We start from the raw sequence: 18,243 nt of genomic DNA on the forward strand, positions 1-18,243 counted from the left end.
CAAAGAAACCTGTTCCTTTGTCCCTGTGAATTCTGCTCTGTGAGCAGCAGCTAAGAAGCTGACAAGAGTCGTCCAGGGTGACTCAACTATAAGATTTGATTTTGTCTCTGCCGGAAGCATCTTACCTTCATTTGGTCCTTCCTCCAGACAACCCTGACTGAGATCAGATTATTGTGTAGGATATTCTGAGCATGACCCTGATTCTAAAACTACGTGACACAATGGGTTGGCATCTCCCACCACCCCCAACAAGGATTTCAAAAGAAACATTTCAAAAGACTATTTGCAAAGAATGAAGAATTTATTGCCAGACTAATAGCTGCTGCGTGATCTCAGCTGGTCAGTCAAAAGATCTATTGGAAGAATTGGAACAAATGAATACGGGCAATGTTTTGTTAGTCACTGCATCATCTCTTTTAAGTGGCTCCTACTGAACAAAAATAGCCTGTAACAACTTAAGCCTGAATTAGACATGTAAAAATCTGACTGCATAGTTGAGATTTTCCTGTGCACTTGGTACGAATCAAGCATCTAGATTTGCTCGTTGGAAATGTTAACTTTTAAAAAGAAAGTTCTTCACTGCTAGGTAAAGATGGTACAGTTATGCAATGAATTTTTATGATTTTCATCCACAATGGCTTCTTATTTTTCACATGGTCAAGAAAGATCAAAACAACACCTTTGAGTATGAGATTGGCCATCCATCTAGCCAATAAGAGGTATCAAGATTATCAGAATAGCTGGGTTTCTACAGTTTACACAGTTTACAATGACTCACCAGCCTCATATGTGGTAGCATGTGCTGTCATACTCCATGTGCTTGACCTTCGCCCTTTGGTTACCATGATAGAGAACTCATACATGGTATTGGGTTTGAGACTTGTGACAGTGTGACTCAAGGCCGTTGCATCTACAGACTGGACAATAACAAGACAGAAAACACCGGGGTAAGTTACTGACTATAAATTGAAAGGTGGAATGTATCAAAGGAAATTCAATTCAACAATCTCAGATGTAACTGTGCTGTGAGGGAGGGATGTGCAAAGGGCTGGGTTTCCCAGATTTGAATCAGCAAGGCAAATTGTTGCTTTAAGCATTTTATGAATTTACCTAAAATGCAATTATTCTGTATTCATTTTCCAAAATCACACAATGATGTCAATACATTCCTTTTACGTTAAGCTTGGTTTACCAGCTAATGAGTTCTCCTTGGAGTAAATATATCTAATCAGGAAGGAAACTGTGACAAAGCCTTCTAAAATGGATGGTATCATTGTTTTGTTTTTATTTAATGGCTTGATTATAAATTGCTTTTAACAATGAAGCTGTCCTACGTAATCTGTCTGCTTCCTGCATCCTCACTACATTTGGCTCAAGGATCATTGGACCATCCCCTGCTGTAATTGTTTAATCCCCTAGCTTTCTTTTCATCGTATAATTTATAAGCTTTTAAATCTTGGCTTCACCTAATCACTGTTTCTACATCTTTTCTCCTCCTCTTTTCAACCTTGATGATGTTATGCACCATAGCTTCGTCCCTTGAGGGTTTTCTTAATAATGGTAATTTTATATAATAAAAACCTGAAACCTTTTATTACTTTTTCAGAATATTGGATAGTCTTACTGATGCTTATTAATAATTAGCCTGTTCAACTTTAAAATCAAAATGATATTGATTCAAAGTTAAGGTTTTTTTTTCTAAAAGAGAGTATTTTTATGATTGTGCTATACTGGATTAATGAATTTTAATTGAAATTAATTTGCATTCTGATCCAAAAACTGAGCAGAGCAGGCCCGGAGCCAGCTTTGCTTGGCACCAACAAATTTGATGGAAAAGTCCCTAAACAGACGTTAGGCCCCTCATTAACATATTCATGAGGTCTAACATCTGTTTTAGGTAGCTACCAGGACACTTGAATATTGCCTGTCCCAGTATGGGGTCGGACGTATTTAAGGTGCCCTTAGAGCGCAGGACATTTCACTCAGAATTTCTACCTGGAAAATGGGTGCAATGAGAACCAATTTCTCCCCCAAAGAGTTTTGTTGGCAAGTAAACGGTTTATTTAGACAGGTAAAGCAAAAGTCCAACAGCACAGAGACCCAATGTAACACAGGAAGGAATAAAATGGAAGACTCCCAAATATTTGAACATACTTAGTGGCAAATGTGTAAATCAAGATTCTTTTCTTTAAAACACTAATTTCATTTGATAATGGCCATACAGTCACAAGCATGCACCCAAACATGTGCACAGATTCACTGTTTTAACTCCATTTCACCAATTCTCATACCAGTTGCACTGCACGCATGCATTACTGCCACATCACGCCCCCCACCCCCACCGACACTCTTTTTCCACATGACAGAGGTGCAAAAAAAATCCCTGCAATTTACGCCAAAGTTCTGCCCTCCTCACGCGTGCTGAGGTACAGCTCCACAGCCAAGAGTCTGAAACCTTCCCCAGCTGGCCGTTCTTCACATGCGAGTTTAACCAGTGTCAGCCAGTCACTCGGCTGTGGGGCTTCACTGCTAAGTTGGAGCCTGTTGTCATCTGAAGCCCACATACACTTTCCCTCTAGCAGTCACTAAATAGGAATCACTGGAATTAGCCCTTTCTGTCTTGGGAGATATTGGGGTCAAAAAATCCACAATCCTACTCTGCCATCATAACTATGGTAGAGCGGGAATTGTGCCTCACTGGCGATCCAAGTGTCTGATCCCACCGGAGTTCCCAGGGTCAGGTAATTTACATAATACCAGTGAATGCACATGGCAGGATCAGCACAGCGTGAGGGGAGGGGTGGGATGCAGAGTATGCAATGCTGACCAGCAGTTTGTGGGGTAGTTGATAGGTCGGGTGGTTAAAAATGTGAAATCAGCCCCTTTATAAGGGAAGCGATTTCACTGGGGCCATGTGTTCCTTTTTGGAGTGTTCCAAGCCATGAACCTGGCCTGGAAAACTCCTATGGACCCCAGTTCTGCCTTACAAATGTTCTATGTGTCTGTACCTTGCTGGCGTACAATACCTCAGGGACTCAGAGGGCGGAACTAGAGGGAATTCCAATGGATGGCTGCATTCCATCGGCCCGGCTTCCTATTTAATAGGTTGGGCTGAGAGTGTGTGGGTATAAGTCTGGCATTACCAGGTCCTGCTACATTTCCAGCCCCAATTACACTGCAAGTGCACCCAGACTACGAGGAAATTCAGGACCACTGAAACCAATTGACTTTGAGGCCAATTATATTACTGCACTGGTTAAGCTTAGCTAACTCAGCACAGACCAGGGATTGAACGTGGGTGTATTCCTGATGTGTCTGGTTCACCACTATACCAGGAGTGCATTTATCGACCGAGCCATCGGGAGAGTCCTCTTCCTCCCTTCTTCTGAGATACATTTTTTTTTAAACAGTGGAAACAAATTTCAATGACTTCCCAATGAATTAAACATGTTAAGAAAATATAAATCAAGATTAACTTGAAACAACAATGTAAGCTTCAGATTATTCCTTAAGATAATTGAAAAGAGGAAAGACTCAGCTAGCCTGTAAGGAAATGTGAAGTAGCAGTTACCTTGTACTTGGCGTTAGCAGAGTAGCTCGTCCTCCATCGAACAGTGTAAAAGCGGATGTCTGTTGTTAACTTCTGGTTTTTAGGCACAGAGTTATCTGCCCAGCTGACCCTGACAGAGTCGTGGCTGACGGCAACTGCCTGGACACCTACAGGTGGTAGCATGGGGGTGGAGGTATCTGGGATTGAGGTAGGGAGGTCACCAAACAAATGAAACAAATCAACATCTAAGGGGTCAACGGGGTCTGGATCATGGCAGCAAACAAAACATGCATCGAATCAAGGAGCAAAAAAAGGAGGAAAACAGCAGCAATAATTCAAGAAGTGAGAAATGCAAAAAAATGGTGTGAAATGATATGAGAAAATTATTTAAAAAATCATGTTAATTCAGTCAGGAAAGCCAATTTATACAGGGATAAGCAAACATATGAATAATCATTTCCCTTTATGATGAATAATGGGGCAGTCTTTCATTAAATTAAGCTTGAAGCTATCACTAGTTCTAATTTCTTTGTGTGTGGTGTATAATATCACATTTGGTAGAGTGGTAAGCCATGAGTTTACATCGACTTTTTTTTTATACTCCAAGCCAGTAGGACCGGAAAACAAGGGGTCGTGACAGGGATGAGAGGTGGGAAAGCTTGGCGGGAGGGTCAAGCTATTGACCCCTCACATGTCTTGCGTGTTCGCATGTTGGTAAACGTAATGAACCAGTTGGACTTTGGTTCACACCCTTAATTCTCCAAGCAGTGAGTTTCTGAACTTGGCTGTACAGGGCCAGGGAGTAGAGGATTCCTTTCAGGGAGAAAAGGATTGACAAATTGAAGGGATAGTTGAGCTGTGGCACTGTCTTTCATCTCCTAATATGGCAATTGGAAAGCAACACTGCAAGAGGCCTGCCAGCACTGTTTGGGGTATTGTGTGCGGTAGAGAGAGGCCTACAGAGAGAAGAAAAGAGAAGTATAGGGAAAAGGGAGAAACTGAAGGGAATTTTATATCATGAAAAGAAAACATCACCTTGTTGCCTTGTGTAGAACAGTACTATTTGTAGGTAAATAATGAAAATTCGAGAATTTAAATAAGTACAACAAAAAAGCATTGATTTATGCCCCCATTACAGGGGAATGAACACCAAGATCTTCTTTGCTTATCCCTTTCAATCTATTTTTTGATTGATTAAAGAAAGGTCAGATCAAATCAAAATAATTTTACTTTAAATAATTTTGAGAATTGTAATCTAAACCATCTCCACACTCTTTTTTTTCACCAAGGCTGGAAAATATACTAAAGTGTTTTAAGTCCTGATTGCCACTGGAAGTAGAACGCAAGTTATGACAATTTATAGCCGACATCTAGCCTCAAACAATTCCAATAGCACAGTGACTTTCTTCTATATTTTCTTAAACGTTCAGAGAAGGACCTCAGGCAACTCTTTGAGCTTGACTGATGTGAACTTCACCAATTGAGAAGATTTAGTCAAGACCCAAAATATTTGCCTTGGGTAGTCAATTCTGCTTTCAATGCAGAGAAATACCTCAGAAAGCAGGCGTCATGAGCAGTGAACTATAGTGAAATAGCATCACACTGCAGTAATTACCAGGCTTGTTTGCCGTCTCAGGTTTGACAAGTGTATACCCTTGCCAGTACTCCCATGATGACAATTCGACTCTCAAAGGGATTTAAGATCAGTTTTTCCTTCCCATACAAAACTTCATTCCTAGTAGAGCAAGACTTGTTAAAGTGAAGCCCCAGAGGTCACAGGATCAATTTTGCCCTTAATTCTGCACATTGCACTTTAGACAAGGTCTGACATAAAGTCACAGCCGAACAGTGCCTTAATTAATTCTTAGAAAGTTGTCTTTGTCTCCTTTGAGGATTAGCAGTAGTTTTGTCCATTGCGGAAATGACAGTGAGGGAACAGTGTAACTCTATGAAGAACACATATGACTGAGATCTACAGACCTTTATCTGTAGATCTTAAGAAAGGTGAGAGAGAGAAACCAGGAAATTATAGACCTGTTAATCGGACATCTATTGTGGGGAAGTTATTGGAATCTATAATTAAGGACAAAGTGACTGACCACTTAAAATACATTTGAGCTGATTCGAGCGAGCCAACACAACATGGATTTGTAAAGGTTAGATCATGTCTAACGAAACTAATTACATTTTTTGAGGAAGTAGTAGACAGAGGAATGTCTATGGATGTAGTTCATATGGACTTCCAGAGAGCACTTGATAATCTTCCACATAAGAGACGGTTAGCTAAAATTAAAGCTTGTGAAATTGAAGGCAAAGTATTAACCTGGTTAGGAGATTGGTTAAGTGGTAGAAGACGGAGAGTAGGGATAATGGGTATGTATCCGAATTGGAAGGAAGTGACTAGTGGTGTCCCACAAGGATCTGTGCTGGAGCCTCAACTATTCACTATATTTATTAATGACTTAGATGACATGATAGAGAGCCATTTATCCAAGTTTGCCAATGACACAAAGATTGGTGGTATAGTAAGTAGTGTAGACAGGAGCATAAAATTACAAAGAGACATTGATGGATTAAATGAGTGGGCAAAACTGTGGCAGATGGATTTCAATGCAGGTAAGTGTGAGGTCACCCTTTTTGGACCAAAAAAGAATAGATCCAAGTATTTTTTAAATTGTGAAAAGCTAGGAACAGTGGAGGTCCAAAGAGATTATGTGGTCCATGTGCACAGATCATTAAAATGTAGTAGTCAAGCATAAAAAATAATCAAAAAGGCTAATGGAATGTTACTAGAGGGTTAGAATATAAAGAGGAGGAAGTTTTATACAAAGCACTTGTTAGACCACATTTGGAGCACTGTGTATAGTTCTGGGCACCACACCTTAGAAAGGATATATTGGCCTTGGAAGGAATGTAGCGCAGATTCACCAGAACGTTACCAGGGCTCCAAGGGTGAGATTATAAGGAGAGACTACATAAACTAGGCTTGTATTCCCTGGAATATAGAAAGTTAAGGGCTGATTTGATTGAGACTTTTAGAATTTTGAAATGAATTGATAGGGTAGATGGAGAGAAACACTTTCCGCCAGTGGTGGGGGGAGTCTAGGACAAGGGGACATAACCTTAAAATCAGAGCCAGGCCATTTAGGAGAAAAGTTAGGAAACACTTCTTCACACGAAGGTTGGTAGAAGTGTGGAACTCTCTCCCACAAAAAGCAGTAGATACTATCTCGATTAATAATTTTCAATCTGAGATCGATAGATTTTTGTTCACCAAGGGTATTAAGGGATATGGAGCAAAGGTAGGTGGATGGAGTTAGGATACAAGTCAGCAATAATCTCATTTAATGGCAGGAACAGGCTTGAGGGGCTGAATGGCCTATTCCTGTTTCTATGTTCCTATGTTCATGGGCTGTTCATTTCTCTATTTCTCATTCTAACTTTGTTTAACGTGTTATTTTAGTCTTCAAGGCTTAATTAAATTAGAAAGCAGCTATAGAGGAAAGTACTTTCAACTTAAATAATTTGTTCCTTCAATACCTCCCACAGCTTATGTTTTAAAATAACTTTTTAGAATAAAAAGAAATAGAGATCTGCCAGAACAAAAATTTCATTGGAACAGCTGGCAAGGGAATGCCAACTGGTGTTTCCTCAAAGCTGCTGCAGACCCACCACTAGGAGATGTCCTGGGACTCGTAGGTTAATACCTCTAATGAGTGCCAGCCAGCTGATGATCAGCGGTGAGGTTTTGGAGTATCTCACTGTGATGACTTTGGGCACAGAGATGAGTGTGATGCGATACCAGCTGCTACTGAATATTGCACTATTTGTTTTTGTAGTTGTAACAATTTCATTTACATTTTTTCAGTGTTGATGTATGTAAAATTTCAACCAACACAAAGTTATCACAGTGAGTGCAACAAAGTGGAACAATCAGAAGTACAAGTCAGACTGGAATCATGAACAACAACAAGCATAAGAATTCCAGTAACAAAACTGGGGCCTGGAAGATATGATAATAATGGATTATAATTCAACTTTGTCAAATCTGGGAGAATATGCATCACCTAATCGAACAAGTAGTCATCCAATATAAGGCGAAGAGGATCTTTAGACTATAAGAGCCATGGTGTGGAGATGCCGGAGTTGGACTGGGGTGGACAAATGTAAGAAGTCACACGACACCAGGTTATAGTCCAACAGCTTTATTTGAAATCACAAGCTTTCGGAGCGCTGCTCCTTCTTCAGGTGAAGTGGAGAAATGCATAAAGACACAGCTTATATAGTCAGAGAATCATGTCAGATGTTTACAGGTAACCTTTCCAACTGCCATTTATCACACCTCGGCAGAGAGATAATCACAGCAGTCACAGGTGTGAATGGTGTCCAAACAGGTCAGTCAGGGAAACATTACATCAAAGAACAATGAGGTGGGGTCACAAGGGGTCAAATATTGCAGATGCTGGGGTCTGTATGAAAAACAAAAAAACAGACAAAAAACATTTTTTTTTTTTGGCTGGAAATCACAGCAGGTCCGGCCGCATCTGTGTAGAGAGAACAAGCCAATGTCGACTCGAGTCTGGATGACCCTGCATCAGGTGGGGTTACATGTAGCGTGACATGAACCCAAGATCTCGGTTAAGGCCGTCCTCATGGGTGCGGAACTTGGCTATCAGTTTCTGCTCGACGATTTTGCGTTGTCGTGTGTCTCGAAGGCCACCTTGGAGAATGCTTACCCGAAGATCGGAGGCTGAATGTCCTTGACTGCTGAAGTGTTCCCCGACTGGGAGGGAACACTCCTGCCCACCTCATTGTTCTTTGATGTAATGTTTCCCTGACTGACCTGTTTGGACACCATTCACACCTGTGACTGCTGTGATTATCTCTCTGCCGAGGTGTGATAAATGGCAGTTGGAAAGGTTACCTGTAAACATCTGACATGATTCTCTGACTATATAAGCTGTGTCTTTATGCATTTCTCCACTTCACCTGAAGAAGGAGCAGCGCTCCGAAAGCTTGTGATTTCAAATAAAGCTGTTGGACTATAACCTGGTGTCGTGTGACTTCTTACATTAGACTATAAGAGACAAGGATGTAAGGGCACTCTGGGCCCAGACTGAAGAATGGGAAAAACACAATCGTGGAAGATTAAAAGGTCAATAGGTTGTACACTCACTTGAGAAATTACGAATATGAACAGCCCCAGAACTTTTGATGGAGCAAATAGAAGACTAATGAGGAGAGTAAAGGGGCAATGAATGACAGAAGGGAGTGAGAAAAATATAAGGCAGAAAGAAGAAAAGGGAAATGGTGAGTGGGAAAGACCCAACAAAATCCTGGTCAAAGAAAGACGGCTGAATGGAAAGATGCAAAACAGTGCTTTCTTATCTCCAGACTCAACCAGGCCCATTGTGCCCCGCCCACAAAAGCTATACTGAAGACATATAGTCAGAGAGCCCCAGGGTTATTTCATTTCATTTTAAGCCTCTCCATGTTGAGTTCTGTTGCTGGTTAGCCAACAGTATGTCAGTAAACAGAAAAATAAATTAAAAGAAAAGAAATATTAACTCCTCATCATGGATGTATGACAGCTGGTAGACCCATTTTGTGAGGTAGTGCTAAGTGTCTGTGCATCAAGGAAATATCAGAAAAGAGAATTTGAAAAACTTGTTGTTAAACAATGATAACCATATTCCAAATTTGAACTTCAGTTCAACCACAGTTAACCATGAGGGACCTTAAGATAGTTCCCAATTCTTGATGATTGAGAATCCCTAAACCTTTTTTCTCTGGGGTTCAATATTTGTTGAGGGTTCTGCTCATTTCCCACCCCCACCCCACATAGCTATTTTATGAAAAATAATTGCAGACATTTGCATCCAAAATCATAGAATCATAGAAATCATAGAATCATAGAAAAATTACGATGCAGAAGGAGGCCATTTGGCCCATCTTGTCCATGCCGGCCAGAAAAGAGCTACCAAGTCTAATCCAACCTTCCAGGACTAGGTCCGTAGCCCTGTAGGTTATGGCTCTTCAAGCATATCCAAATACTTTTTAAATGTGATGAGAGCCGCTGCCTCTACCACCCTTTCGGGCAGTGAGTTCCAGACCACACCACCCTCTGGGTGAAAATTGTTTTCTTCATCTCCCCTCTAATCCTTCTACCAATTAGTTTAAATCTATGCCCCCTGGCTATCGACCTCTCTGTGCTAAGGGAAATAGGTCCTTCCTATCCACTCTATCTAGGCCCCTCATAATATTATACATCTCAATTAAATCTCCCTTAAGCCTCCTCTGTTGAACAAACATATTCTATCTGAAAAGGATGGCAATTATTTTATGTGCATGGCTGTTAATCAGATAGTTTGATTTTGTTGAATTGCAATTAGCCAGTGCTGTAAGTATTTTATGAAAGGTGACAAAACAAATCCATGTAATAAAGGCCAAGTTGTCTTATATCAATAACTGGCAAAAGAATGGAATTGACACTGGGGTCAAACGTTACTTCTTGCACCTCCAGGTCAGTAGCATGGCTGTGTTCCAGGAAGGCCCCGAGACCCAACTTCAGAACAAATATTGAGGTGGACAGAGGCAGAAAATTGATCAGCAGCAACACATTAGGTAGAGAATAGACTCCATCAGAAGCTATCCAAAATGGACTTTGCATAACTTAATTAGGAAGTACTTAGCCACTGGCATAATTCCATTGTCCTAAGTGCAAAATCTCAGCAAATCAGAAGAGCCGAAATTACAAGATCTCTCGTCTTAACGAGGATTATAAAGTGCAACAGAGGCAAACTCAAACTTAAAGATAAATCACCAGAAAGAAATTAAGTTCTAGTAGTCACAGTGGACAAAATAAAACAGTTTACTCTGAGGGAAAAACAGACAAGTGATCAAAGGAAATAAAACATTGACGTAAATTCATGAAGCGCGCACCTGAGTGAAGGTTAACTAAAAAGGGATCAATTGAAAAGAAAGAACGAATTTGCATTTATATGGCACCTTTCATGAATTCAAGATATCTCAAAGTATTTAAACCGAATTAAGTACTTTGAAGTGCAGTCACTGCTGTCATGTAGGAAGCGTGCCAGCCAATTTGCACAAAGCAAGGTCTCACAAACAACAATGTGATAATGACCAGGTAATGTTTTTAGTCATGTTGTTTGAAGGATAAATATTTGGCAGGACACTGGGGAGAAGTCCCCTGCTTTTCTTTGAAATAGCGCCATGGGATCGTTTATGTAGACATGGGAGAGCAGGTTTAACATCTTATCCGATAGACGGAATAAACATGTGTAAATCAAACCAAAAAGGGTGTGAACGCAAGTAGTAAGATTTAAAGGGGAACAGAAGAGAGAAGTAAAAGTAAGATAGAGGTCATGAGGTGTGTTTACTGGAAAAGGTCAACTTTAGTAGATGAGCTAAAACATGTAAAATCTTCCTATTGATCAATAAATGGTACAGGGAAGGGCCAGTAGGCTTATCCTGAGAGAAAAAAAAGTTAGAAAACTCAGATTCTTTGGTCTTGAAAGGTGGTGGAATAGGAAGACCTTGTATAAGATACTAAATTATAATAGAAGTTAATCCTGAACACTATTTCAAGGAAGCATTACTGTGGAACAAGGGGATATAGGCATAAACTTGTAGATCATTTCATGTCTAATGTCAGGAAGTGCTTCCTCACATAACAGAGATTAATCCCTGGAATGATCTTCCAGGTAGGGTAGTGAATCTTCCAAGAAGCAATTAAATGCTGAGATAAGGAGACTGTAGGTTTATATGAAAGGATAAGCTAGATGGGATGAACAGTTCCCCTCATCAGTAATTATATATGTAGCCTTTGTAATAAACTAATGCTTATCTGATGCATGTCTAGAACAAAAGAGTGATTTATCATCAAATGGAATCTTCTATATTTCCATCGAGTCTTAACAAAACCTAAATTGCTATTCAAATGAGTGTTGTTTCAGTTGAATTTGTGTTGAAATTTGTGCTGATTAAGCTGATACCAAAAGGAGGAGACAGAATCATTTTCCATTCTTTGAACCCAATGCAAGTATTAAACTCTTCCAGGTATAATGAGAGATGCAGCCTTTCATAAAGAGACTGAGTTTCAACCAAGAAAACCCGATCATTTATTCCATCATAATAAATGATTTTACTAATCAGCATTTCACAAGAGATCACTTCATTCTTTGAGGCCTAGATGATTTTTCTTGACTTTCAAGCAACAAACCATTTTTCTTTCTTTGGGGATGTGCAATTGATTCCTCAGAAATTTAGAAAGATAAAGCTTAGAAAGGCAAGATTTTGAGAAAATGTACCACAAATAAATGTAGAGATACATAATTAAGTTTTGACATATATATATTATGCTTCATCTCTCCCCTTCCAGCCATGAGCATGCTTTCCACCCATTTCCCATTCCCCCTGGACCCAGGCACACAGGTGCTTAAGGTTTCAAGGATTCAAGGTTTGCCAATATATCTAAAGCACTGAAATTCTATAACAGTGGCCAAATAAAGGATCACACAATGTTTCCCAATTCACATTAGTTTGAGGGAATGCACTAGATCGCGTGACAAATTTCTGCTGGGAATTTTCTAGAACAGTTGTCATTACATAACTAGGCCTGGCCTACAGTTTTGTATAATCAATGTAAGCAGTGCAGATGCCTCCTCCATCCATCCAAGTATTGCCTACCTGATAATGCCCTGGTGGTGGCACTCTCATACAGAGGGACCCCCTGCCCTGCATTGTTAAAGGCCTTCAAAGAAATGACGTAATGGGAGCTTGGCTCTGCAAAAGAAAGCACAGTATTAACTTCAGTATTTCTCATTTTTCTTATTAATAACAAGGTATTGAGCTAAATAAAGAGTCTGAGACTTTGGAGTGAAATATTTTTAGTGCTGCATTTTAAAGGAGCTTATGTCCTAATCCATCCTCACACAGGTACATATGTATTCATGTTTTCAATATTTGACACTGAGCAGCAAAGGAGTAGAAGTCATTTGTAAAATTAGATCCAATTAATATAGGTCACTTCCAGATTTCACCAAAAATATTAAGTTGCCAGAATATAATAGGAATTAGTGCTAATTACTTTATGATTATGAAATATGAACTTGTTCTGACCCAGGTCTGCTACTATAAGACAGCTTATTACCTAAGTACCATAAAATTCTAATGAAGTCACAGCTATGCATAATTTGTATTCTTTTGGATTCTTCCAATTTTTCCTTTATTTTTTTTTCTGCCTCTTCTCCTGAAGTCACAGATCTATGCTGGGCTGTAGTTCCATATATCTGCCCAGAGACCTCGTGTGACTCACCTCAGTGGTCATTCTTTGTGTGAAGTTAGACGGTGATGGTTGTCTTCACCAAGGAGTAGAATTTCCACGGGGTTCTCCCGATCTCCCGCTGTAACTTCGGTGGAAGATCGGCAGAAACCCTGGAGAAACAGCCATTTATGCTATTTCTCGAGGTTTCTCCCAAGTTTCCGCCAAATTACGGTGGAAGATCGGGATAACCCCATGGAAATTCCAGGCACTGAAGTTGAAATATGTGTACTTTCCAACAGGAGTCACTGGCTAGAAGTTAGCAGTGGGAACTCTGACTTATATCGCCACCTCGCCAGCTGAAGAATGCTGAAACCAACTGTAGCTTTTCTACTGCCATCCAATTAGTCAGGCTCAATGTTACATAGGGCAGCAGATTTATCCATTAAACCATGGGAGGAATTTATTACCTTTTTTCAGTTAAAGTACCAGGGGCACGGTGGCATAGTGGTTAGCACTGTTGCCTCACAGCGCCAGGGACCCGGGTTCAAATCTGGCCTCGGGCGACTGTCTGTGTGGAGTTTGCACATTCTCCCTGTGTCTGCGTGGGTTTCCTCCGGGTGCTCCGGTTTCCTCCCACAGTCCAAAGATGTGCAGGTTAGGTTGATTTGGCTGTGATAAATTGACCCTTAGTGTTAGGGGATTAAATACGTGGGGTTGCGGGGATGGGGTGGGATGTGTGTCGGTGCAGGCTCGATGGGCCGAAATGGCCTCTATCTGCACTTGTGATTCTGTGAATGAACCTTCTTATATGTCACACAGATTGTGTACTACTAAAAGTAAATAAAAACTTATATTTAAAATAAACCACTGTGAGTAGGAAGAACTGTGTCTGGGCTACCAAGGTTCAATTTCATAATGGCATAATATTAGGAACTCACACATCTGAGTGAATGAGCAGAGACGTTCCGGTGTTGTCTTTACAGTAAGGAAAGTATCCCTGCATCACCTGCTATCATATTCCCTCAGTAGTAAATTCAGTACCTGAGTGGTATAATTTCCATAACCCAAGGACTAACAGACAACCATTCTGTATATGGACTCGGATTGACACTTTGGAACATTATTATTTCCATTTTTGGAAACTTTTCAGAAGATTTACTTCAACTCTGATCTAGCTGCTTCATTCCAGGTAGTTAGAGAACAACTAGCACTCGTTTCCTCACCTCTAATGTCAAGTACAAAGGGGCAGAAATTCGGTATCGCCCCATTTGAGGCGCAATTATTGGCCAGGCGCAAAGATTAGTGCCTGGCGTTAATTATCGCCTCCGACAGCAAACTTGGCTTTTATCGCCCCTGGAGGTGATTGGAGCGCTAAATCAGGCGCTACACAACTCTAAGGCGCTAAGGCCGAGGAGCTACCTCACAGCGCTGGCGAAGCTCATGTGATTTCAGTCAGCAATGTAACACAGACACACTGGCACTGTCCAGTTCTTAAAGGGGAGTTCTAACGAATGGTCATCGACCTGAAACGTGACATCTGTTTCTCGCTTCACAGATGCTGCTTGACCTGCTGAGTTTCTCCTGAATTTTCTGTTTTTATCTTAAAGGGGAGGGTTGATCTTGCTCTGCATCCACATCCTGCTCATTGCAGCCTTGAATCTCAGCCTGGAGAGACCTGTACATCAAATCTGCTGGAAAGAACAATGGAGAGAACCAGGGGAAGAGCTCAGAGTGCAGCCCCCATAGTCTCTTCTAAATCGATACAAGGAAGGGCAAATCAAAACCAACCAGCAAAGTGCTGCTCAGTACCCAAAACTCCTTCACAGTGTAGAATCTCTCCAGAAGTCTCTCTCTCTCTCTCTCAGAATGCGTGGTGCAACAATGTCACCAACAAAAAATGGCAGGAAGTGCTCGCCTTTAAATAGCGCTCCCCTAGTCCCTTTCTGACAGCAGAACGCTCCCCTCAATCTGTCGTTGCTAGCGGCAGGCAGTAAGGCAGGGGGCGCCACTCAATTTCCGGTCCGGGACGCTAACGGGGCGTAGTGCACTCGACTGACATCAGGATCTGCCAGCGCAGGAGATCGGGCGGTATTGTTTAGCGCTGCCGCAAAATGTCCGGTCAATTTTGCGAGAGGCACAAATATCGCCGCGCCTGGGCGCTAGTTGCTTTGCGCCCCACTTAGCGCCCTCTTAAGGCGCTAACGGGTGGCGCTACCAACTGAATTTTTCCCCCAAAGAGTTTATAGACTTTTCAGTTTCTGAGATTGAGACTATAGGGCGCGATCTTGCCAGCCCTGGGGAGGCGGGTTTGGAGACAGGACTGCCGGGAAAATGGCAGAATTTGGGGGCGGGTGCCCAACCCGCCCCCAACCTGCCTCCGTGCCATCTTGCCAGGAAGCGGGTAGCCGTCCCACGCCGGGTCCCGTCTCCTTGGAGGCGGGAAGGGATTAGTGCCACTTATCTGCCTGTTAACAGGTAGTTAACAGGCAGATAAGAGGATTATCCCCATTTTGCCCACACAAGTGCGGGCTTCCGAAGGCTCTGAAACCCGCCAGGGTCACCGAAGCGAGTAGTGGGTCTACGGGGATCCAAAAGTGTGCTGTGGAGGTGAGTGATGGGTGCAAGTGTGGAGAGGTGAGTATCTGAGGTAAGTGCAAAGTGTTAGAAAAAGTTTACTTACCTTTGTTTCTTCCTGAAGGCTTCAATCGGTGGGTATGTGGAGAGTCTCGCACCTCGGCGGTAGAGATGACAGATGGCTGTTACATTCTCCAATGCAACAACCATCTAATTTCTACAAAAGAAAGAGGTTTGATGAGATCTTCAATTCAAGAACTCATCAAACGACAGAGAATGTCAGTGTTTGACAGCTTCACAGAGTTGTCAAACGATGACAATTCATCTGTCAAAAATGTTTCTACAGATGAAACGTCATACATTGGCATTTTCTGTAACCGGCTTTACCATAACTGGCCTGCTAAGCTCGCCGGGCGGGCTTAACAAGGTCAATCAAGGGAAAATAGCGTGGGTTGGCCAGAAGTTGATGGAGGCGGGACTGAAACCCGACAAGTGGGAGTCCCGCCTCCAAAAGCTCCCCATTGGCAAAATCCAGCCCTATCTGTGCAGTTGCCTCAGCCACCAGCTCATCTACTCTTATCCTTGGTCCTCCCCTAGCCCCTCTGTCACCCCAGGTCTGATCACTTATCACTTTGTAGTTTCATCGTGACTCTTTCCAGTTCTTCCCAAGCTCATCTGCTCTATGAAATCCGCCTCCTGCTCCCTTGATCTCTTCGCCATCTACCAACCACTCAACTACCTTTCCTTGCCCCAGTGCTGATATCATTAATGACTCCTTTGTATGGTTTCCCCCCCTTCAAAACTGCCGTCATCACACCCTCCTCAAAAAGCCCATTCGTGATCCTGCCATTCTCTAACTACTACTCTATATTTAACCTTCCTTTCCTCTCCAGCTCACCTCCCCCAGTTCCATGTTCAAATCCCTTCTGTCCTACCTGTAGCGCCAAGCCTCACCTTGTCAATGTCATCAATAATATCATTGTGTTATTTTGACCATGTAATTGCAATCCCTCCTTGACCTCCTCAACCTCTATGCAATTCAATGCAGTCAGCCACTCCATGCTTATTCACCACCTCTCCTCCGCGGGACTGCCCTTACTTGATTCCACTTATACCGCTCTCTTCCTCTGCTTCAAATATTTTAATGCAATTTTTCCTTAAAAGGTACAATAGTCTATGCTTCAACACTCCCTACTGCAAAGAATTATGTGCTGCAACAATCCTCTGCCTCCGGCCGGCACAATTTTAATGTCCACGCCGACTTCTTGGTCATTTTGGTCGAGTAGTCAGCAAGTGGCATGCATATATGAGGCCCGTCTGTTAAAATTGGCCAAGGCTGTCTGCTGCCGCTTCCGGACAGGCACGACACTCGCATTACTGAATTACTGCTCAGGAGTAAAAGTCAAGGTCAATATGTATATAGTATATATAAAAACTTTATTTATATAATACTTTAGGACAAACCAAACCACTGGGATACCCAAATCACTAATTATTTTTGAAGTGTAGTCACTGTTCTTAGGTAGGCAAATGCAGCAGCCAATTTGCACACAGCAAGATCCCACAAATAGCGAATTAGTTGAACGACCAGTTAGTTTGTTTTAGGTGGGGTGAGTTCATATGGGGTGAGATTTGTTTCATTTTCTCACAGCAATGTCATGTGATAGACATCACAGTGTTTGAGATCAAACCAGGTGACTCAAACTGCAGTGATACTATGCTGCATAGTTTGAACTATAGTGGCATTCACTGCACTTTACAGGAGATTTGTTTGTAACATCTTATCATTCGAACTTTTGCTTTCATGGTTGCCAAAATATTTTCAGACCACAGATTGGCTAAAGACATTGAAGCCGGATGTCCAGCTGGTATTTCCATTTCTTCTCCAAAAGACTAGGTCGGATGATATTTACCTAGATTTTCAATGGAAAAATAGCGCTGCTTGCTGTCGACCTGCACAGTCTCGGCGTAGGGACTGCCCACTCCGTAACCAATGATGTAACCCCGGACCGCTATGTTTGGGTTTAATGGTGGAGTCCAGCTCATCACAATGCTTGTAATCAGAGGCCTGACATGAAGAGAACTTGGCTGGTCAGGAACCTGGGATTCTGTGACAGACAGAAGAAGAACATCTTCTATTAGTATATATACTTTTCAAATTCATTTTATAAAATTAATAAAAAAGTTATTTTCATTTCACTTCTCAAGTGGTGTCTTGTGCACTGTAGTTTTAGGATAGGCTTATTTTATGATAATACGTGGATTTTGTGCCTTATCCCATTGAAATGCCTCAAAGTGTTTCATGCAATGAATTATTTTTGAACTGGATTGACTGCTGTTGCGTAGACAAGTGCAGTAGTCACTCTACGTCAGCATGATCCCACAAACAGTAATGAGATGAACCATTCAATGGTTGAGGTAGGAATGTTGGGCAGGACAAATCCCTGCTCTTCTTTAAATAGTGCCATTCGACCTTAACATCCAAATGAGCACTCCTGGCGTGGAGCCCTTCCCGTAGGCAGCTCATATCGGGAAATCGCAGGTGCACTTCCCACGACCGTGTCTGTAAATGGTACTGCAGAGGAGTCTTTGCTAACTACACAGTAAGACTGTTTACACAATCCCAGTTGAACACATTACAAAACTGGCAGGCTTGGAGGAATTGGCTGGGATGAGCATATTTAAATCTGGCTTCAGATTCACCGTTGGTTGGAATTCAAATATAGTCTTTCACTGAAGCCACGGCCTCCTGCCATTGGGGGTAAGCAGCTTTTTAACATTTTTGTCCCTTTAAATTGGAGTTTTAACCTGCTTGCCTTTAATGTCTGATTAG

General features: G+C 41.8%; 1 protein-coding gene across 1 annotated transcript in view; it reads right to left on the minus strand.

The window, feature by feature from the left end:
• Positions 1–18,243, minus strand: part of LOC147123571 (netrin receptor DCC-like) — a 52,315-nt gene that overhangs the window by 13,333 nt on the left and 20,739 nt on the right. The window contains exons 3-6 of the mRNA XM_085974785.1: positions 17,324–17,518; positions 12,260–12,355; positions 3,572–3,747; positions 779–917 (exon numbers count right to left, since the gene is read on the minus strand). Of these exons, the coding sequence (XP_085830911.1) occupies positions 779–917; positions 3,572–3,747; positions 12,260–12,355; positions 17,324–17,518 (606 nt within the window). The remainder of the gene's footprint in view (positions 1–778; positions 918–3,571; positions 3,748–12,259; positions 12,356–17,323; positions 17,519–18,243) is intronic.

Source organism: Somniosus microcephalus, chromosome 2 (assembly GCF_052327205.1).
Source record: "Somniosus microcephalus isolate GS21.2 chromosome 2, FLI_Smic_1.0, whole genome shotgun sequence".
In the NCBI taxonomy this organism is placed as follows: Eukaryota; Metazoa; Chordata; class Chondrichthyes; order Squaliformes; family Somniosidae; genus Somniosus; species Somniosus microcephalus.